The 16,269-nt window shown below is 44.7% G+C and overlaps 1 protein-coding gene across 1 annotated transcript in view; it reads right to left on the bottom strand.

The window, feature by feature from the left end:
* Nucleotides 1-1,105: 1,105 nt before the first annotated feature.
* The window catches only part of myh14 (myosin, heavy chain 14, non-muscle), a 31,316-nt gene continuing 16,152 nt past the window's right edge, over nucleotides 1,106-16,269 (bottom strand). The window contains exons 19-44 of the mRNA XM_071546102.1: nucleotides 16,044-16,113; nucleotides 15,780-15,940; nucleotides 14,315-14,423; nucleotides 13,770-13,901; nucleotides 13,362-13,568; nucleotides 12,974-13,111; nucleotides 12,733-12,856; nucleotides 12,314-12,485; nucleotides 12,006-12,218; nucleotides 11,514-11,658; nucleotides 11,101-11,307; nucleotides 10,822-10,926; nucleotides 9,766-9,918; nucleotides 9,258-9,506; nucleotides 8,909-9,022; nucleotides 8,568-8,666; nucleotides 8,248-8,460; nucleotides 7,987-8,148; nucleotides 7,769-7,897; nucleotides 7,565-7,653; nucleotides 7,355-7,478; nucleotides 6,976-7,184; nucleotides 6,538-6,646; nucleotides 5,797-5,969; nucleotides 5,542-5,565; nucleotides 1,106-5,136 (exon numbers count right to left, since the gene is read on the bottom strand). Of these exons, the coding sequence (XP_071402203.1) occupies nucleotides 4,947-5,136; nucleotides 5,542-5,565; nucleotides 5,797-5,969; nucleotides 6,538-6,646; nucleotides 6,976-7,184; nucleotides 7,355-7,478; nucleotides 7,565-7,653; nucleotides 7,769-7,897; nucleotides 7,987-8,148; nucleotides 8,248-8,460; nucleotides 8,568-8,666; nucleotides 8,909-9,022; nucleotides 9,258-9,506; nucleotides 9,766-9,918; nucleotides 10,822-10,926; nucleotides 11,101-11,307; nucleotides 11,514-11,658; nucleotides 12,006-12,218; nucleotides 12,314-12,485; nucleotides 12,733-12,856; nucleotides 12,974-13,111; nucleotides 13,362-13,568; nucleotides 13,770-13,901; nucleotides 14,315-14,423; nucleotides 15,780-15,940; nucleotides 16,044-16,113 (3,820 nt within the window). The 3' untranslated portion in view covers nucleotides 1,106-4,946. The remainder of the gene's footprint in view (nucleotides 5,137-5,541; nucleotides 5,566-5,796; nucleotides 5,970-6,537; nucleotides 6,647-6,975; nucleotides 7,185-7,354; nucleotides 7,479-7,564; nucleotides 7,654-7,768; nucleotides 7,898-7,986; nucleotides 8,149-8,247; nucleotides 8,461-8,567; nucleotides 8,667-8,908; nucleotides 9,023-9,257; nucleotides 9,507-9,765; nucleotides 9,919-10,821; nucleotides 10,927-11,100; nucleotides 11,308-11,513; nucleotides 11,659-12,005; nucleotides 12,219-12,313; nucleotides 12,486-12,732; nucleotides 12,857-12,973; nucleotides 13,112-13,361; nucleotides 13,569-13,769; nucleotides 13,902-14,314; nucleotides 14,424-15,779; nucleotides 15,941-16,043; nucleotides 16,114-16,269) is intronic.

Genomic DNA, 16,269 nt, shown 5'->3' with positions numbered 1-16,269 from the left:
ACAGATATGAACATGGATACAGTTGTCATGGAGATCAGGGATTGACCCTGTCCCACTCCCTGTGTGATCAGAGGAGCTCACAGGCGCTCATCCCAAACCAACTGTCCACCTCGACGAGTTACCATTACGGCGTCTCACACCTCAACACATACCAGTGTCCCCAGCAAGAGAGTCCCTCCATGCTGGTAAACTGTGAGAATAATCAAAATGGCAGACTGTTCGAAGGTGTAGCTCAGTCCTTCTGTGCCCCGACTCAGATCCCTCAACACCATCCTGTACCAACCCTGCCCCACGAGGAAGACTGGCTGTTCACTGACATCCTCCAGGACAGGACAGGGAGTCACCTGGGTGCTAGTTAGGGAGGCCAGTTTGTTACTTATTGAACCGATGTGAAGAGCTCTGTGAGCCATGTTTCAGACTCTTCAGCGATGGCTTTGGCACTATGGCTGTTCTCCTAGTGTGCATGTCGAGGGTTTAGAGCGAAAGGGGCGTACAGTGAAGTGACCTTTTCCTTAGTTTATAGCAGAGCAAACTACTTTAAATGATTGCATCTTGTTTATTCAAAACATATCACAGGAATTTCATACTCATTACTATTACAGAGATTAAGATTCAGAAAATGGATATTCTATAGAAAGCAATTAGGTGCAGTTAAGCCCTTTTGTGCCAAATTTAATCTAGGGTTTTCACCTGAGTCTTTTGGATTTTCCAATTTATTGTAAGATATTGCATGTGGTTACAAATGTGTTTGACCATTAAGAAGAGCTTTCCAGTGATATATAATACTCATTTTCAGCCAAAATGTCATTTACACCCCTTTTGTACCAAACCCTCTGTGTACGTTTGTTAAACTGTCAATTCTGTGAATTTAGTGTGTGTGTGAATCTCAGTCTGTGTGAAGTAATGATAAAGTGATCTTATTGACCGAAGTGTGTATTATCAATGTTGGAAGTGCTGTCAAATATGCATAATATAAATAAACAATGATGAATACTGTGTAATAATACTAATAACTCCTGTAAGGTGAGTGTGTACATGCGTATGAGTGTGTATGTGTGTGTGTCCAGCCTGTACCCTCAAATAAACAAACACAGCCACACAGAGATCAAAACCAACGACATATATTAAAGTTAACCCCGGTCAGATGTTTTATAATTACAGCATCATAAACAAAAAAAAAGGCTAAACAATAAAACACATTTCCAAAATGTTTCAAGTTCCACAGTAGCCATAAACAAACACAGAGAAAAAAAATAATAACACCTTTAAGAAGCACCGGCCTTGTCTCTTGCTACAGGTGAACAGACACTTGAACTGATCTGTCCTCGTTCCAGCAGTTCAACCCATTTGCCTTGGGATTTTGATCTATCAAGGCGTCTACACCACATTTAGACACTGATATGACATTTTGAGATTATAACATTTAAGTGAACAAACAGTTAAAGTGACAGATTGTATCCTGATAACACGTTAATACCAGCTCAGTTGACATAATGCCATGTCGGCCTCTTTGAGATCTGTGACCTGACAAGTGGACGCAATCTACTGATGATGTCCGGCTGTGTTTATCCCCATTAGTTGTGTGTAAAGTGCAGCATTTACACAGTATCTTACAAAACACCCCATCAAACAGAATCCTTTGCATATTGACAAAATAAAAGAATCATACATACAGAAAAAAGAACAAAAAAAACAAAAAAACCTCACAGGGTATTAAATATATGTCGTTGCTCAGTAGTCAAAGACAAACTCATTCTTCACCCAGTTATCCCTCAGTTTGATCTTTTTTCATAATCACCCGTCACTAAACTTGAGTCACGGTGAACCTGGCTTGGCAAAAAACATACATGTCTAAAAAATATAAAAGGATACACATGGGACGTTAAGCCTGGGAACTATTGTACATAGATACAGGTTCACCGTTTTTGTTTTGTCAGCGCAGATGTTACCTTTGCAATGCTGCCTCATTAGAGTAAAATCTACTCCACCTACTTGGTATTTTTCATCCCATATGCATTAGAATAAAACTAAGAGGGAGCAGTAATGATGAACCAGTTTTCAGAAAGCAACAGTAGACAACCCTGATTACCGAACACTACTGGTCCTGTGTGTAATCAATGGTAAACGCCAACAGCATCATTAATTCTTTGCCATATAGTATATATTTCCACAATGGGAAAAAAACAAAAAAAACCCCATTATGAACAATTCTAGAAACACCATTTGTGATCTCAACTACACAATCTTTATCTGCTTTATTTCCCATTGAAAATTAAAGCACAAATTACACCGTTTCTATTAGGTTGAGTAGCTGAAGCAGCATGTCCTGGTTAATTAAGACATCGCTCTGTGTGTCTTTGTCTAAAAACTAGACATCACATTATCTTCCTGTACAGACTTACAGCTGTGTCAGGCATACAGGTGCGAGGGGGAGTCAGAAACAAAATAAAAAAAAGACCTTTATCTGTCAAAAGATAAATAAAACATGAGTGAAACATGCTAGGGAAATGGAGATGTTTCACCAAAGGGAAAAAAATCTTCAAAGCCAGGTTTTAAAACACAGTGTCTTTTCCAGAAGGGTAAACTGATCAGTGTATAAGGGCAGCACTGAATCACAGACACCACACACGTTTATCTAATTTTGTGTTTCGCTTGAGTTTAAAAAAAAAATCTACTTCTTGTTCTACTTGCCATTCATTTCATAAAAGTGTTTTTGACGATTAATTCTTTACTGCCTCCATTGTCACATTAATCCACTATCTGAAAGCACTGCAAGTCTCGCTGTTCTACAATCTTCTACACAGGAATCGTGAGCAGAGACTGAATTTTCTCTACTAAGGGAATCATCCAGGTAAGTCACCGGACGTTTGGTGGAAAATCTAACCAGCCTCTACTCCTGTCTTCTACTCTATTCTACGCTACTCTACGTTTACTACAAATTTAAGTCCCTTTTCTCATCCATACGCCCACCATTTGGTTAAACACAAAAGCTTTGTTTGATTAATAATTTACACAGTTAATCAGTAAAAATCAATATTACAATGTACAAGATGCTTGTTCAAAATAAAATATGATGCATTTGTTAAAAATGAGTATGTCAGTCTAAAACAATAAAAAAAAAAGATCCATTGTCACAATTTTTTCTGCTTTGAGTAAAAAGATAAATTGGTACAGTTCTCCACAGCTTATTTCTAGACTTAAAGTTGTTTTGCTGCGGTACACATCCCATACATTTCTATTTCTTTTCTGTGAAGAAACCAAGATGACAAAATGATACAGCAAACTAAAAGTGACCTAAACGAGACAAATACAGTAATCCACCAGCAATTCAGACCAGGTCTTCCATGGATGTTCGCCTCTGACATCTGAAGGCTAAAGCTGACTGAAAAAAGGACTGTGCTGACCGTAACTACGCTGAGCTTCATGACTGTGAGAATGTAATAAAGTTCAGGCTGAGAAGAGCCTGACATCAGTGCCAGCAATACCAGAAGTAATCATAATAACATGCTTGCCCACAAGACAGAATCATACAGAAAACAACCAGCAATCAATAACTTAGGATCATATTTAGATTGATATAAATTATACAAATTCAAATACCTGTAGTCAATAAGAAGCAATATGTTAAGACTTAAGTTAAAGAAACTATCTAGTGCTATCTACTGCAATATCTAACTACATACTGTTCCTAATCTATAGAAAAAGGACATATCATTTGAAAGAACCTTGGTGCACCAAGCTTGACTGCATGTTGGTTGCTTTTTATGGTCATTTATGAAAGTGATGCACTTGTTGGTGTCATTACAATCACGACACATGATATGAAAAATGTATCAATATGTTACGGGACTTGTTGAGTGACGATTATGATCGAAGGTTAGCGTAATGCTTCCCGGTTCCTGATCAGCCATTTCCAATAAAAAGTTGATGCTGGCTTGTTCTCAGCTGCGCATTAAATATCAATATTACCAATTTTCTCGCTTCTCTATTGCTCTCTCACTGAAAATGTGTCACAACGTGTATATTCTCTTTCCTCCACTCTTTTTCCTTTCTGTTTTGATCCAATAATGATTTCCAGATCATTTCAAGTTTCATTTGAGGTTTTTTAAAAAGTTTAGTAAAATATACAGATGTTAAGTTGTTTATCACACTTGCAATCAGAGCATGGCCTTAACACACACACTTAGAGAAGGTGAGTTCTCCGTACCACGTGTGTTTATGACTTCCACTTGTTAACTATTTTCTGCAACATGTAGATTGTCTCAACCCTTTTGAGAACTAATTTCACCCTCACGTTCTATTCCAGCAGCCCTTTGCAAAATCAGGTAGATTGTACATTTCCTAGCTATCCTCGTCAAAGAGTTAAACATGGCTTAAATATTGAAATACTTCCTAAAAGACTTGATAGCCATATTGTTTTCTGCCCTGTAAGCATTGTACAGCATCATGGAATTAGATGACGACTATGCTGATATAATTAGCTTTCCCCTTGGAATTCTGGGAGGTGTAGTTTAGCTTCCCAGAAATGCATTTACATAGATGTAATGCAGAGATTTACAGTCTTATGGTTTTGTCACTCAGTGCATTTAAACTAAAAATCAATTCCAGTTGTCTCCTCTTCGAAGAATGTTGTTTTGTGTGTGTGTGTGTGTGTTTTCTGCTCTTGCTCGGAAAAAGGAGGCAAAACTGTAAAGAGCAGTGATATATCAGTCTGTGTGTGTTTACATCATAGTGTGTTTGTGTTAGCGCCTGATGTATTTGTTCTACACTGTATACATGAGTTTGTATGTTTATCTTTATGTACTATAATGTTCTGTTCTGTACTGTGTGCATGTCACTCCTTCACCCCTGAGTAGTTGAGGCTGTGAGAGGCCAATGCGTGTGTGTTTGTGTGTTTCTGTGTGTATGTGTGAGTGTATGTGTGTATCTGAGAGTCTATGTGTGTGTCACTCAGTGTTGTTGAGGCTGTAGGGCGGCGGCGGGTCCAGGCTGTGTTCAGAGGACGGAGTCGGGGTCCCCGGGGGTCCGGAGGAGGGTGTTGGCGAGGCGGGCGGCTCCTCCGAGTCAGAGTTCTCCAGCGAGAGGTCGTCAACCAACGCTCTGCGTCCACGCATCGCCAGGGGCAACGGAGCGCGCCTGGAGAGGGAGAGTGTGTGTGTTACGTCCCGCTGCGACCGTGTGGTGTGAGACCCAGGGATTCCTCAGGATAACCACTTAAATAAATCAACCGTTTAAATACTTCAATCATTAATCAATTTCAATTATTAATCAAGTAACCTTCAGGCAGAAGGGGAGAAAAACTGGAATATTGGATTTTGAGGGCAAGATTTGAAAAGCACTTTCAGGTGGTGAAACAATAAGATGAATAGAAAATCACAATGAAACTAATAAAATATGTTATGGAACTACAGATTAATTGCACAAAACTATAAAAACAACAAACTGCCAGCAAACCATGCACAACACATGAATGTATATGTGCTTGGACACACCCATCCCCATCCCACACACACCCACACTCACAACCACACAGTGACCTACTTCTCTGGTCTCCATTCAGGGATGCTGAGTGGTGGTGTGACGCAGACAGATGGACAGTGTGTCAGTGTTAGATGGACACAAACGGATGCAACGAAAGAGCAAAGCAAAACAAACCATATCATGTTAATGGGGGGTTAAAATCAAAACACAATAAAAGATGATGATTCACTTGGAACGCTCACCGTACTCACACATTAAGTCATGCAAACATGGAAACACACACCCAGACACACACACACACACACCCCTGGTTACCTGAGCTGGCTGCGAAGGGCGGTGATCTCCCGTGTCATGCTCTGACTGCTGTCTGTGAGCTCCTCCAGCTCTCTCTGCAGCTTCCTCTTCTGAGCGCTGGAGCGGGAATTCTCCTCCTCCACCTCCTCCAGCTGCCTCTTCAACTGCCTCAGCCGGCCCATAGACTTATCCAGCTGGAGGAGCGGATGAAGGGAGGAGAGAGAGAGAGAGAGAGAGAGAGAGAGAGAGAGAGAGAGAGAGAGAGGAGGGGGGAGTGATTGGAGAGAAGAGGGAAAAGGGATAGAGGGAATTTCGGAGCGCAGGGTAAAGGGCGAGACATGAGAATGGAGGAAATAGGGGAAGAGAATGAGGGAGGAGAGGGAAGGAGATGGATATAGAAAAAGAGAGATTAGTCTGAGAGCAGGAGGACTGATAGGGATCAGGAGTGAGATTAAATCTGACAGATTATCAGCGATGATGTTTTGGGAGGGGAGTCAGTGTCTCTACTGTGTGCTGAGGGATTTATTTTGGGAGTGGAATATCCCCTTCCCTCCCCATGCACACACAGATGCCAGGGCGGGATTAGGATTAGGCTGGACTGAGCCGGATAAATCACTCATTTTGGGATGATTTTTCAACACTCTCTTTGTGCCCTGAGGCACAATTAGAGCGACAATCTTAGGTCATCTGACCCCCATTAAACTATTATTTACGGATCGGCCCCTGCCTATATTGTTGTGTGCTGATTCCCGTGGCTCATACCTGCTCTCTGTACTGGTCTGCATGTCTCCTCTCGTCTTCTGCCTGCATCATCACCTCCTTCAGTTTCTTCTCCGTCTTCCGCACCAGTTTGTTGGCTATTGCTCGCTCCCTGAGAGGAAAAAAAAGGTCAGGATAAGTTACTTGCTACACCAAGCAATGTAAGAAGCTACAACTGTTGTGTCTGTGCATGTGTGTGAAGATACAAGAGCCACTCATTTATCAGAGGGTGTTTTTTGCCCCCTTGATCTGATTTATAGGGGAATTTTGGTCCTTTTCGGAGGAGGCAAAAACCGGGTATTCCTAATTATCCAGGGCAGTTTTTGCTTTTTTTACTTTCAAGGGTATTTATGCCCTGAGCCCCCGCTAATTTCTGACCCTGTGCACACTCGTGGTATGTGTGTATGTGTGTGTGTATTTATGTGTGTATGTGTCCCTCACTGTCTCTCCTGTTCCAGCTGCTCCTCCATGGAGTCTATCTTGGCCTCCAGGGCAGCGACGCTGAGCCGGTGTTTTCCCCTGACGGCTCCCTCCAGCTCCCCCAGCCGGGTCTTCAGCTCCTTGTTCTGCCTCTCCAGCTGCTCCCGCGCCGCCTCGGCCTTCTGGGTCAGAGTCCTCTCTCCCTGCAGCTGAACTGTCAGGGTCTCCACCTGGACGGGAAGCAGAATGGCAGCAATGAAAATGTGTGTGCTTGTGTGCGTGTGTGTGTATGTAACGGTATGTAAACCGTGTATGCAGAAGTGACAGAGAAAGAAAGAAAGGGAAATGAACAGAGAGTCTATTAACATATGAGTGGTGTGTGTGTGTGTACATCATCTACCTGTAGAACCGTCTTCCTTTGTCTCTCTGCCAGTAGTTCAGAGTTACTTTGCTCTTCTTCCAGCTCCTCTTCCAGCTGAGTGACCCGCGACTCTAACCTCCGCTTCTCTTCACACAGTGCTGTCCTGCACACACACATAGACAGCATCAGTAATGCACATATACACACACCAACTGACACATAGTATGTCATTAGTAAAGTGATACTAACTTTCCAGTGGTGCTGTTGACCATCTCGTCGGCCATCTCGTCTCTCTCCTGCTGGGCCTGTCTCCTCTGCCTCTCAGACACAGACAGCTCCTACAGAAAGAAGAATGAAACAGTCAGGGATTAAAACTCATTAAAAACACTAATACCCATGTTAAGCACATTACTTCTGTCGGGTTTCAGTTTTCACACACACACACACACACACCTCAGTGAGCTGCAGGAGTTCGGCCTCCAGAGTTTGCAGGCGTTTCTCACTGTCTTTCGACTGGGCGACCACCTCGTCCCGAGCCAGCTTGGTCTCATCTAGCTCGCGGAGAACTTCCTTCATCTGAGCCTGAGACGCATAAAAACACCATTTAGCATGCCGCATGTTGACAGGTGTAGAAAATCACTGGAGAGAGAGGCGGGGGGGTTCAACTTTACCTGCAGCCTCCGTAGCTGCTTCACGCCCTCCTCCCTGCCGCGGGTGGCTGCCTCCACCTGGGCCTCGGCCTCCTGCAGCTCCGCTTCCAGCTGCTTCTTCACAGACACGGCCTGAGAGCGCTGACTCCTCTCCTCCTCCAACTGGCTCTCCAACTCCCTCACCTGCGATAGGAGAGAGGACAGGAGGAAATTTAGAGTGCTTTGGGGAGAGGGGTGAAGTCTAACAGTAACCCCACTGTCCTCTTCTCTGTCCTTCCCTACCTGTTTGCTGAGGGCCCTCCTCTTCTCCTCTCCCTTCTCCTCGTTGGTGCTGATCTCCCTCTCGAACTGAGCCTTGAGGGCCTGCAGGGTGACCTCCAGCCTCAGCCGTGAGTTCTCCGCCTCTGACAGCTCCTCCTCCAACTCCTGGGTCTGAACTCGCAGGTTCTGGGCCTCTGTTTCCAGCGCCCTTCGGGAGCGCTCCAGCTCATGGACCTGACACAGGAGGAGGCGAGAGGGTAAATAATTGTGGACTCAGACAGGGAAATAAAGACGGAGGGGAAGATGAGAACAGAGGGTGAAAACGAGAAACAGATTCTTACATTCTTGCCAACATCGTCCTGCTGGTTGACTAGCTGTTCCATTTCCATACGGAGCTGCTTGTTGGCCCTCTCTAGCTCCTCCCTCTGGTCCTGGGCCTCCTACACACAGATACACAGAAGAAGATTAAGCACCACAATCACAGCATTGTTATCATACATGCCCAGAACTGACATTGTAGGAACACAAACTCAAGAACCACGATAACAGCTTTATCGTGCCAACTATCACCGATGCCAGATTAGCTAGTGGATTAAATATTGAAACTAGATACTGTGTTAACAAAAACCTTACAGTGAAACATGACTGACAGCTCTTTAGAGTAAATGCTGCCACAGTTTACCTGCAGCGCTCGGGCCAGTGCCAGAGAGCGCGTCTCCTTCTCTCTGCTGTCTGCTTCGGCTCTGTCCCTCTCCTCTGCCAGCCGAGCGCTCACGGCCTTCTCCTCCGCCAGACACTGAGGGGCAAAGTGGAGAGGGCAAAGGTTAGGGGTCAGGGGTCAAGGGAGGACATTTTAGGAACGGTGGCTCTGTCATTTTCCCCATTCTACACATAACAAGGGTCACAGCTAGTGCTCTCCCTTAAACTTTGCACAATTCTTTTGCAGCTATACACATTTAGATCTCATAGTTGCACAGTGCAACACAGTCTGGTCACAAGGTTGCCTTCCTAACCTTCAATCTGCCACTAACCTGGTCAAACTTCTTCTGCCTCTTCTCCAGCGCGGTGCAGTTCTGCCTCTCTCTCTGCAGGGCCAGAGTCATGTCCTCTATCTCCTCCCTCAGCCTTTCCCTCTGCCTCTCCACTCTCTCTTTCTCCTCCTCCTTCTGTCGCTCCCTCTGGGTGGCACTGTCCAGCTCTCTCTGGAGTTTCCTGCGCGTCTCCTCCCCGGCCTCCACCGCAGTGTTCACCTCCTCCGACTGCTTACGCAGTTCAGCCAGCTGCAGAGGCGGGGGGGAAGGTTTGTAAATGTCATGGATACACTCAGTGACCCTTCACAAAGCAATAACCATTCAACCACAGCTTTTACATTTTTGTTCTGGTTTGCATGTTGTAAATGTTTTTTTTTACTGGGGACAGATGCTTCTTGAGTGTTTTTTGTACAGGCTGTGAAAACAAATTCCCACCATGGGGACAATACAGATCTATCTATCTACATCAGATGAAGCAACCGTTGCAGGGTTGGACATAACTGTGTACCTGCTGGGTGTGAGTCTGGATCTGCCGGGTCAGCTCCTTGGCTCTCTCCTCTTCCTCCTCTACTCTTTCCATCAGTCCATTCCTCTCCTCCTCCAGTGCTCGCACCCTGGAGCCAAGAGCCAACTTCTGACGAGTTTCCTCCTGCAGCATTTCCTGACAGAGGGGGAAAAGAGCAGAATGTCAACCAAAGGTTGGTGAAAGTCTCTCAGTGTGTGGGTGCCTCTGAGTGTTTGTGTCAGGGTTTGTGCCAATTCTTTCAATTCTCTTCATTCAGGAGGAGGATTTTCTTCAAATTATTTAAAAACTGTTGCCGTTGATTCTCTCAACAACATTGAAAATTTATATTTTAGCCATTGGTGATTGACTTCCGTTTTCAATTTACATGTTGAAGTGATTGCATTGCAACTCGATCGACTGCAACAAGCGGCACAACTGAAATTTTGGAACATCAGGGGCTTTGACCAGAGGCACTGACATAACCCCGGCAGGGGGTCTGCAGGCAAGCAGCATTTTCCCACTGAATGTGGTATTTTCAAGTGGTATTTATAACCTAAAAGATGAGGTGAAATGTGTTTTCAACTAGTATTTACAACATGAAAATAGAGGTGAGGTGAATAGTATTTTCTAGTAGGAAACTCATATCTACTAATTTTCCCATATGACGTGAATGCAGCATTTTAGTTAAGCTGTCTGCAGCAACACAGAGCTTGACAGATGGCATACAGTAGGTAGGCATGTAGCAGTGCAAGTCTCTATGATTCCAGTATTTAAAATATAATTGTGTAACTAGGAACTGCAGTAATGTAAGCCTTGCTCGCTTAATTTTTGCAAAACTGTCACCAAATTTTTGCAGTATTTTGATATTCTGGCTGTTGACTCAAAGTGTCTTGTCCTCCAAAATGGCTCTGTTTAAAAGGTCTGGGACTATAACCTAAATAACTAGGACCTAACAACACCCCTGACCCAACCCAGATGTGTGTGTGTGTGTGTGTGTGTGTGTGTGTGTGTGTGTGTGTGTGTGTGTGTGTGTGTGTGTGTGTGTGTGTGTGCATGTACCTGTGCGTCATGCAGCTGGCTCTCCAGGCTGCTGACCTCCTTAGTGAGACGGAGGGATTTGGTGTCAGAGGAGGAGAGACTACTGGAGAGAGACTCAATCTCACACTGGAAGAGATGGAGGGAGGGAGAGAAAAAGATAGTCATCAACAAAGGACAAGAAGATCCCTCTCACTGCTCCACTAGAAGCTGCTTCCGTGAAGTTTAAAACATAAAAACAACAACTAATGAGCAACATGTAAATTAAAGGCTCAGTATCAATGCCCTCCCATTCTGTATCACCTGTAGCTTGTGCACTCGCTCCTCCCTCTCCTCCCTCTCTCTGTCGGCCTGAGCCAGGCGGGCAGTGAGCTCCTGCAGCTGGCCCTCGGCCCTCTTGCGGCCTCTCTCGCTCTCCATGCGGCCGCCTTGGAGGGTCTTGAGCTCTGAGGTCAGATTCAGCCTCTCCTCCTCCAGCACGGCCTTGGCCTTCTCCAGGGACTGACGCGCCTGGGAGGAGACATGGACACATGAGAATTAGTAACATGATGGGTGAGGGTGTACATGTGTGTGTTTGTGTGTGTGTGTACGTAGCTGCACATATCAGAGGTAGCCAGTCCACAAGGCTAGATTGAACATCCTCAAGCCATGTTACACCTCTGTTGAAACTTATGTGTTTGTCTCTATGTGTGTGTGTGTGTGTGTGTTCTTCTCACTCTCTTGCTGTTGTCCAGCTGCTCTTGGAGACTGTCTATGGCAGCACTATGTTTGATTCTGAGCTCTGAGAGCTGGGTCTCGTGGCGGCGAGTCTCCTCCTCCACACACCGCTGCAGGTCACTTAACTCTGCCTCTCGACGAGACCTGTGCAGAGGGGAGTGGAGGGTGGGCAAAGGGGGGGGGGGGGGATAAATAACGTGACTTACAACAGTTCCTGAGCTTTTGTTAACTCTTTCATACAGGAAAGCATGCAGGCACACAGGTATGCGTGAATACATGCACAGCCCACAACCCACACACTTTCCCTAGATCTCTTGCTCTTTCTCTTAATTACATTTCCAATGTCTACTAAGTTATTGATCTGATGGTTGAAGAGAAACAACATTGCCAAAGCAGCGTATGAAATAAAAAATTTCCAAACAAATGTGATGTAAAATTTGAAAACATATTAACAAAAATTGATACAAACGATTCATTTGTATATATCTGACCTTAGCTCCTGCTGGGCAGCAGTGGTGTCCAGAGTGTCTTCCAGCTCGGTTCTCAAAGCCTCCAGCTCCTCCCCCAGGTCTCGCCTCTGCTTCTCCGCCCTCTCCCTCATCCCTCGCTCATTCTCCACCTCCTCCTTCAGCTCAGACACCTGAGACATGGCCTCTCTCAGAGCCCTCTGAGCCTCCGCACGACGCGCTCCCTCCTCCTCCAGCCTGAGAGGAACAGGGAGTGAAAAAGAGGGATGGAATATTTAAAAATCACCTTTTTCTGTGTTACTGTGTCTATTCTATATCTTCCTGCATCTCACCGGCCCTGCAGGGTGGTGATCTCCTTCTCCTTCTGAGCCAGACTGCCCCTCAGCTCGGCGGACAGCATTCCCAGGTCTGACAGCTGCTCCTGGGCCTCCACCGACTCGCTCTCCATCCTCCTCCTCCACTTCTCCTGTTCCAGACGACCCTGCTCCTCACGCTTCAGGCGCTCTGCACACAGCGTTGAGGCAATGTCAGATCCCGGTTACAGCAGCATTAAACATTGTAGAAGCATTTGGACAAAGTTGGGACCATAGTGATACCACCAGCCACTATTAAAGCTACTAATAAATTATGTCTATAAGTTAAGGAAGTTGCTTTCTATTCTAAAAACCTATTTGGCTGGTTAAGGAGTGAAAATGTCAGATAAACTTTGGAATCCACTAGCCACTGGTTGAGATAATATTAGGACAGTCACCCTCTAGGTCGGCGATGACAGCCTCCTGTTTATTCTTGAGTTTGTTAAGACTTTTGGTCTTCTCCTCTTCCTCAGTTAGCTGGTCGGTCACCTCACTGAGACGCTCCTCCAACAGTTTCTTCTCCTGCTCAGAGAAAAAGCCGGAGGGGAAATGGAGGAGAGGGTTAAGATGTTATACTAAAGAAATGTGCACACACACACACACACACAAACAAGATGATGAAGTGGTAATAGTGTCCACCTTGCTGAGTCGGTCTCTCTGCTCCACAGCACCCAGCACATCCGTCTCCAGACTCTTCACTTTGGTCTCCAAGGTAACCTTCTCCAGCAGGAGGCGCTGTCTGGCCCCTTCCTCCTCCTCTAACTGCTCCTCCAGGTCCTGACAAAGAGGGGAGGGAGGGAGGGAAGAGAACACTTAATGAAAGATGTAGGATAGGGGACAGACTGATGCCAGTGCGAACACAGCAAGCCTAAAAATCTACATTCAAAACTCTATATTTTAAGGGTTTAATTTCCAAGATTTCCTCCTGTTTTTATGAGTAAGTAATTCTAACAAAAAAAAAAGATCAGAAGTAGTATTGGGTTTTCTGTTGACATATTTGTGTAGAGTAAACTTTGATTCCCCCAACCTGTACATGCTGCTGCATCCTCTTCTTCTCATTGGTCAGCTGCGCACCCCTCTCCTCCTCCTCCTCCAGTCGGCTCTCCAGCTCGCCCAGCACTTCCTCCAGCTCCTGCTTCCTACTGGCCAGCCTGGCTCTCATCTCCTCTGCCTCCGCAAACAGCTCCGCCTCCGCCTGCAGCTGGTCAGCCAGCACTGACTTCTCCTCCAGCAGCTAGAATGAGACACAGAGAGGAAGAGGAGGAGGGGGGGGGCATGAATAAGCAATATAAACGACTGGGGATGACTGACGATATCTGACAATTCAAAGAAAAGTACGCAATATGCTACTCCTCACCACTATCACAGCAGAGGGATTTTAAGGTAGGGGGTGGAGAGATGGACAGACAGCAGAATAAGGCAAAGGTTTGTTTACCTGTGTGTGTTTCCTGTCCAGCTCGGTGAAGTCCAGCTCCACCCGGCCCAGTTTGTCCTTGGCCTTCTGGAGCTCCGCCTCCCTGGCCTGGATCTCCTCATCCTGGCGGGTCACCTGCAGCAGGGGCTTCACCTGGTGGGCACACAGCAGAGGTCAGAGGTCAACATAGAGGATCATACCCTGCCACTCCCACTTCCACTATGAGTACCTTTCCTGAACTCAGGCTATGTTTGTCTATTTTAATTTTTATTCCCTTGTCGTTTTATGGATCTTATGGTTGTTCTACCGTTTTCCACCATGTTGTTTCTGTTGTCAATAAGATTCTGTTACGCAATTCAGTTGTCTTAGCTTGTCATCTTGATTTTGTTGTTTTGTTTGTTCATTTTGTTTTGAGGTGAGATATTGTGAAACTAAACTAAACTAAACTAAACTAAACTAAACTAAACTAAACTAAACTAAATTGTTCGTCAGTGTCAGTGTCTAGTAATAGATATGTACATGGCACAGTTCATGTCTATTTTTTAATGTAGTTGTTAGCACACTACCTTAGTGAACAGTCTCCACCACTGCCAGTTCCTGAGTTTGAGGTAGGCAGCACAGTTCCTCTGCATCACCCTCAGAGCGCTCAGCTGCTGCTGCTTCTTCAGATAGGCTCTGAGCAATGATAAGAACGTGGCAATACATCAACAAAAACATGTGCAGGTAACCTCTAAATTATTTGATATGAAGGATGGTCCCTTAAAACAAATAAAGAATCAAATAGAGATAAACAGCTAATCACAAAGATTAAAGCTGCACTAAACTCAACTTAAATCACAAATTGGGGCTGCAACAGAGAGGAGCATCCCATCCCCCCTAACTGAGACTCCATAGATTTGCCCAAATTAAATTCTGGTGTTGGGTATTTTTCTCTGCCCACAGGAAATGACAAATCAAAACTTGGTGCAATAAGTAAGATTTCTCTTGTCCCACAGCACAAAATAATCATAGTGCGTCTGGAGGGGTTTGATAGGGTTGTTAATCAATACCAACGACTCAATTTTGATGAATTTTGCCAGGTGCTGAGATTTGGCTTTCAAAACTCACTTTCCAGCCCGTACTCTGTTTTGGAATAAAAACCCCACCATCTACATGAATTTTCAACCACTCAACAATGGGGGACAGCACTATGAGCGGGTGTCTGGCATCGCAAACACTTCCTTCTGAAGCCAAAAAAGGTAATGACAAAGCGGTATTATTGGGCTGGGCCGTGGGCGCAGCACCATACAGGCATTGGAGGCGTGGCTAGAATGGCTCAGGCATCACTAAGGACAACTAGTCTTACAGTATTTTGCACTGTGATATTACATTACATTACATTACATCATTTAGCAGATGCTTTTGTCCAAAGCGACTTACAATAAGTAATTTGTCAACAGTAGTGAAACCAATTGTGCATCACAGTCTTCATCAGCTAAGCCTTTTAATAGGAATAAGTAGCATTTGTTGAATTTTTGATATACTGCATTACCTCTTCACTAGACAATTCTCATGGATCTCTACTCTAATCAGCTAGCTTACTTCATTATTTATGTCAATTACAGGCCACCTTAAACTGTGCCAAAGATCTGTCGATGTTGTTACAATTCCTTGATTGATACGGGTTGATAAAAGATTAAATATTAATGCCCCTTTAACAGTGAAATACAAAACTGTCTCCTAAACAGCAGCAAGCAAGCTGGACTCACCAACGTTAGATCTTTTGCCTCTCTCATCCCTTTGGTATCCTTTGGTATAAAGTGATCATAGACTGGCCAGGTTGATAAACATGAGCATGATGTGTGCAGTTTACTAACGTCACGTCACGTAATGTCTAGGTATTGAAATTCAAATTTTTCAAACAGTTACCTCTTGCTACCATTTGGAGCCGCCAATGTGTGACATTGCCTAGTGCAGCTTTAAAACATGATGAAACATAAATAGCTCCTCTCACTCTCAGCTAATGTTTAAACTTAAATCTAATAATCATACTTGCGTGCGAGGTAGCCTCTGGCGGCGCTCTGGAAGCGTATGATGGTGTCAGTGATCTTCAGGTCTCTCTCTTCCTCCAGGTGAGCCAGGACTCCGGCTCTGAAGAAGACTTTACTCTGACCCACCCTGAACAGGTTACGATCCAACTCCAAAGCACTGATCTGAACAGGGAGAGGGGACAGTCAGTGGTGATTGCTCAATTCTATTACCTCAATGAACACGTTTGTATATAATTGTAACTACTGAAAGATAGCTGAGACTCACCATGAGTTCTGATGCTTGTTTACCATCCATGAAGGTGCGAGGAATAGCATTAGGAGTCAGGATCTCATATCTGGAAGACAAATGGGTTTGAGTGAATATGTTTGGAGGAGAGAGACAAGACTGAGGGTGTGTAGAAAAGGTTTATAAATTTGCGGATGCCACAGAAAGTGCTTGAGTGAGTGTGTTTGTATGTGTGTGTGTGTGTGTGTGTGTGTGTGTGTGTGTG

Source organism: Centroberyx affinis, unplaced genomic scaffold (assembly GCF_046629955.1).
Source record: "Centroberyx affinis isolate AG114_WGS23_722 - 3 ecotype Tasmania unplaced genomic scaffold, CSIRO-AGI_Caff_v1 ptg005130l_1, whole genome shotgun sequence".
In the NCBI taxonomy this organism is placed as follows: Eukaryota; Metazoa; Chordata; class Actinopteri; order Beryciformes; family Berycidae; genus Centroberyx; species Centroberyx affinis.
This window is presented reverse-complemented; position numbering and strand designations above follow the sequence as displayed.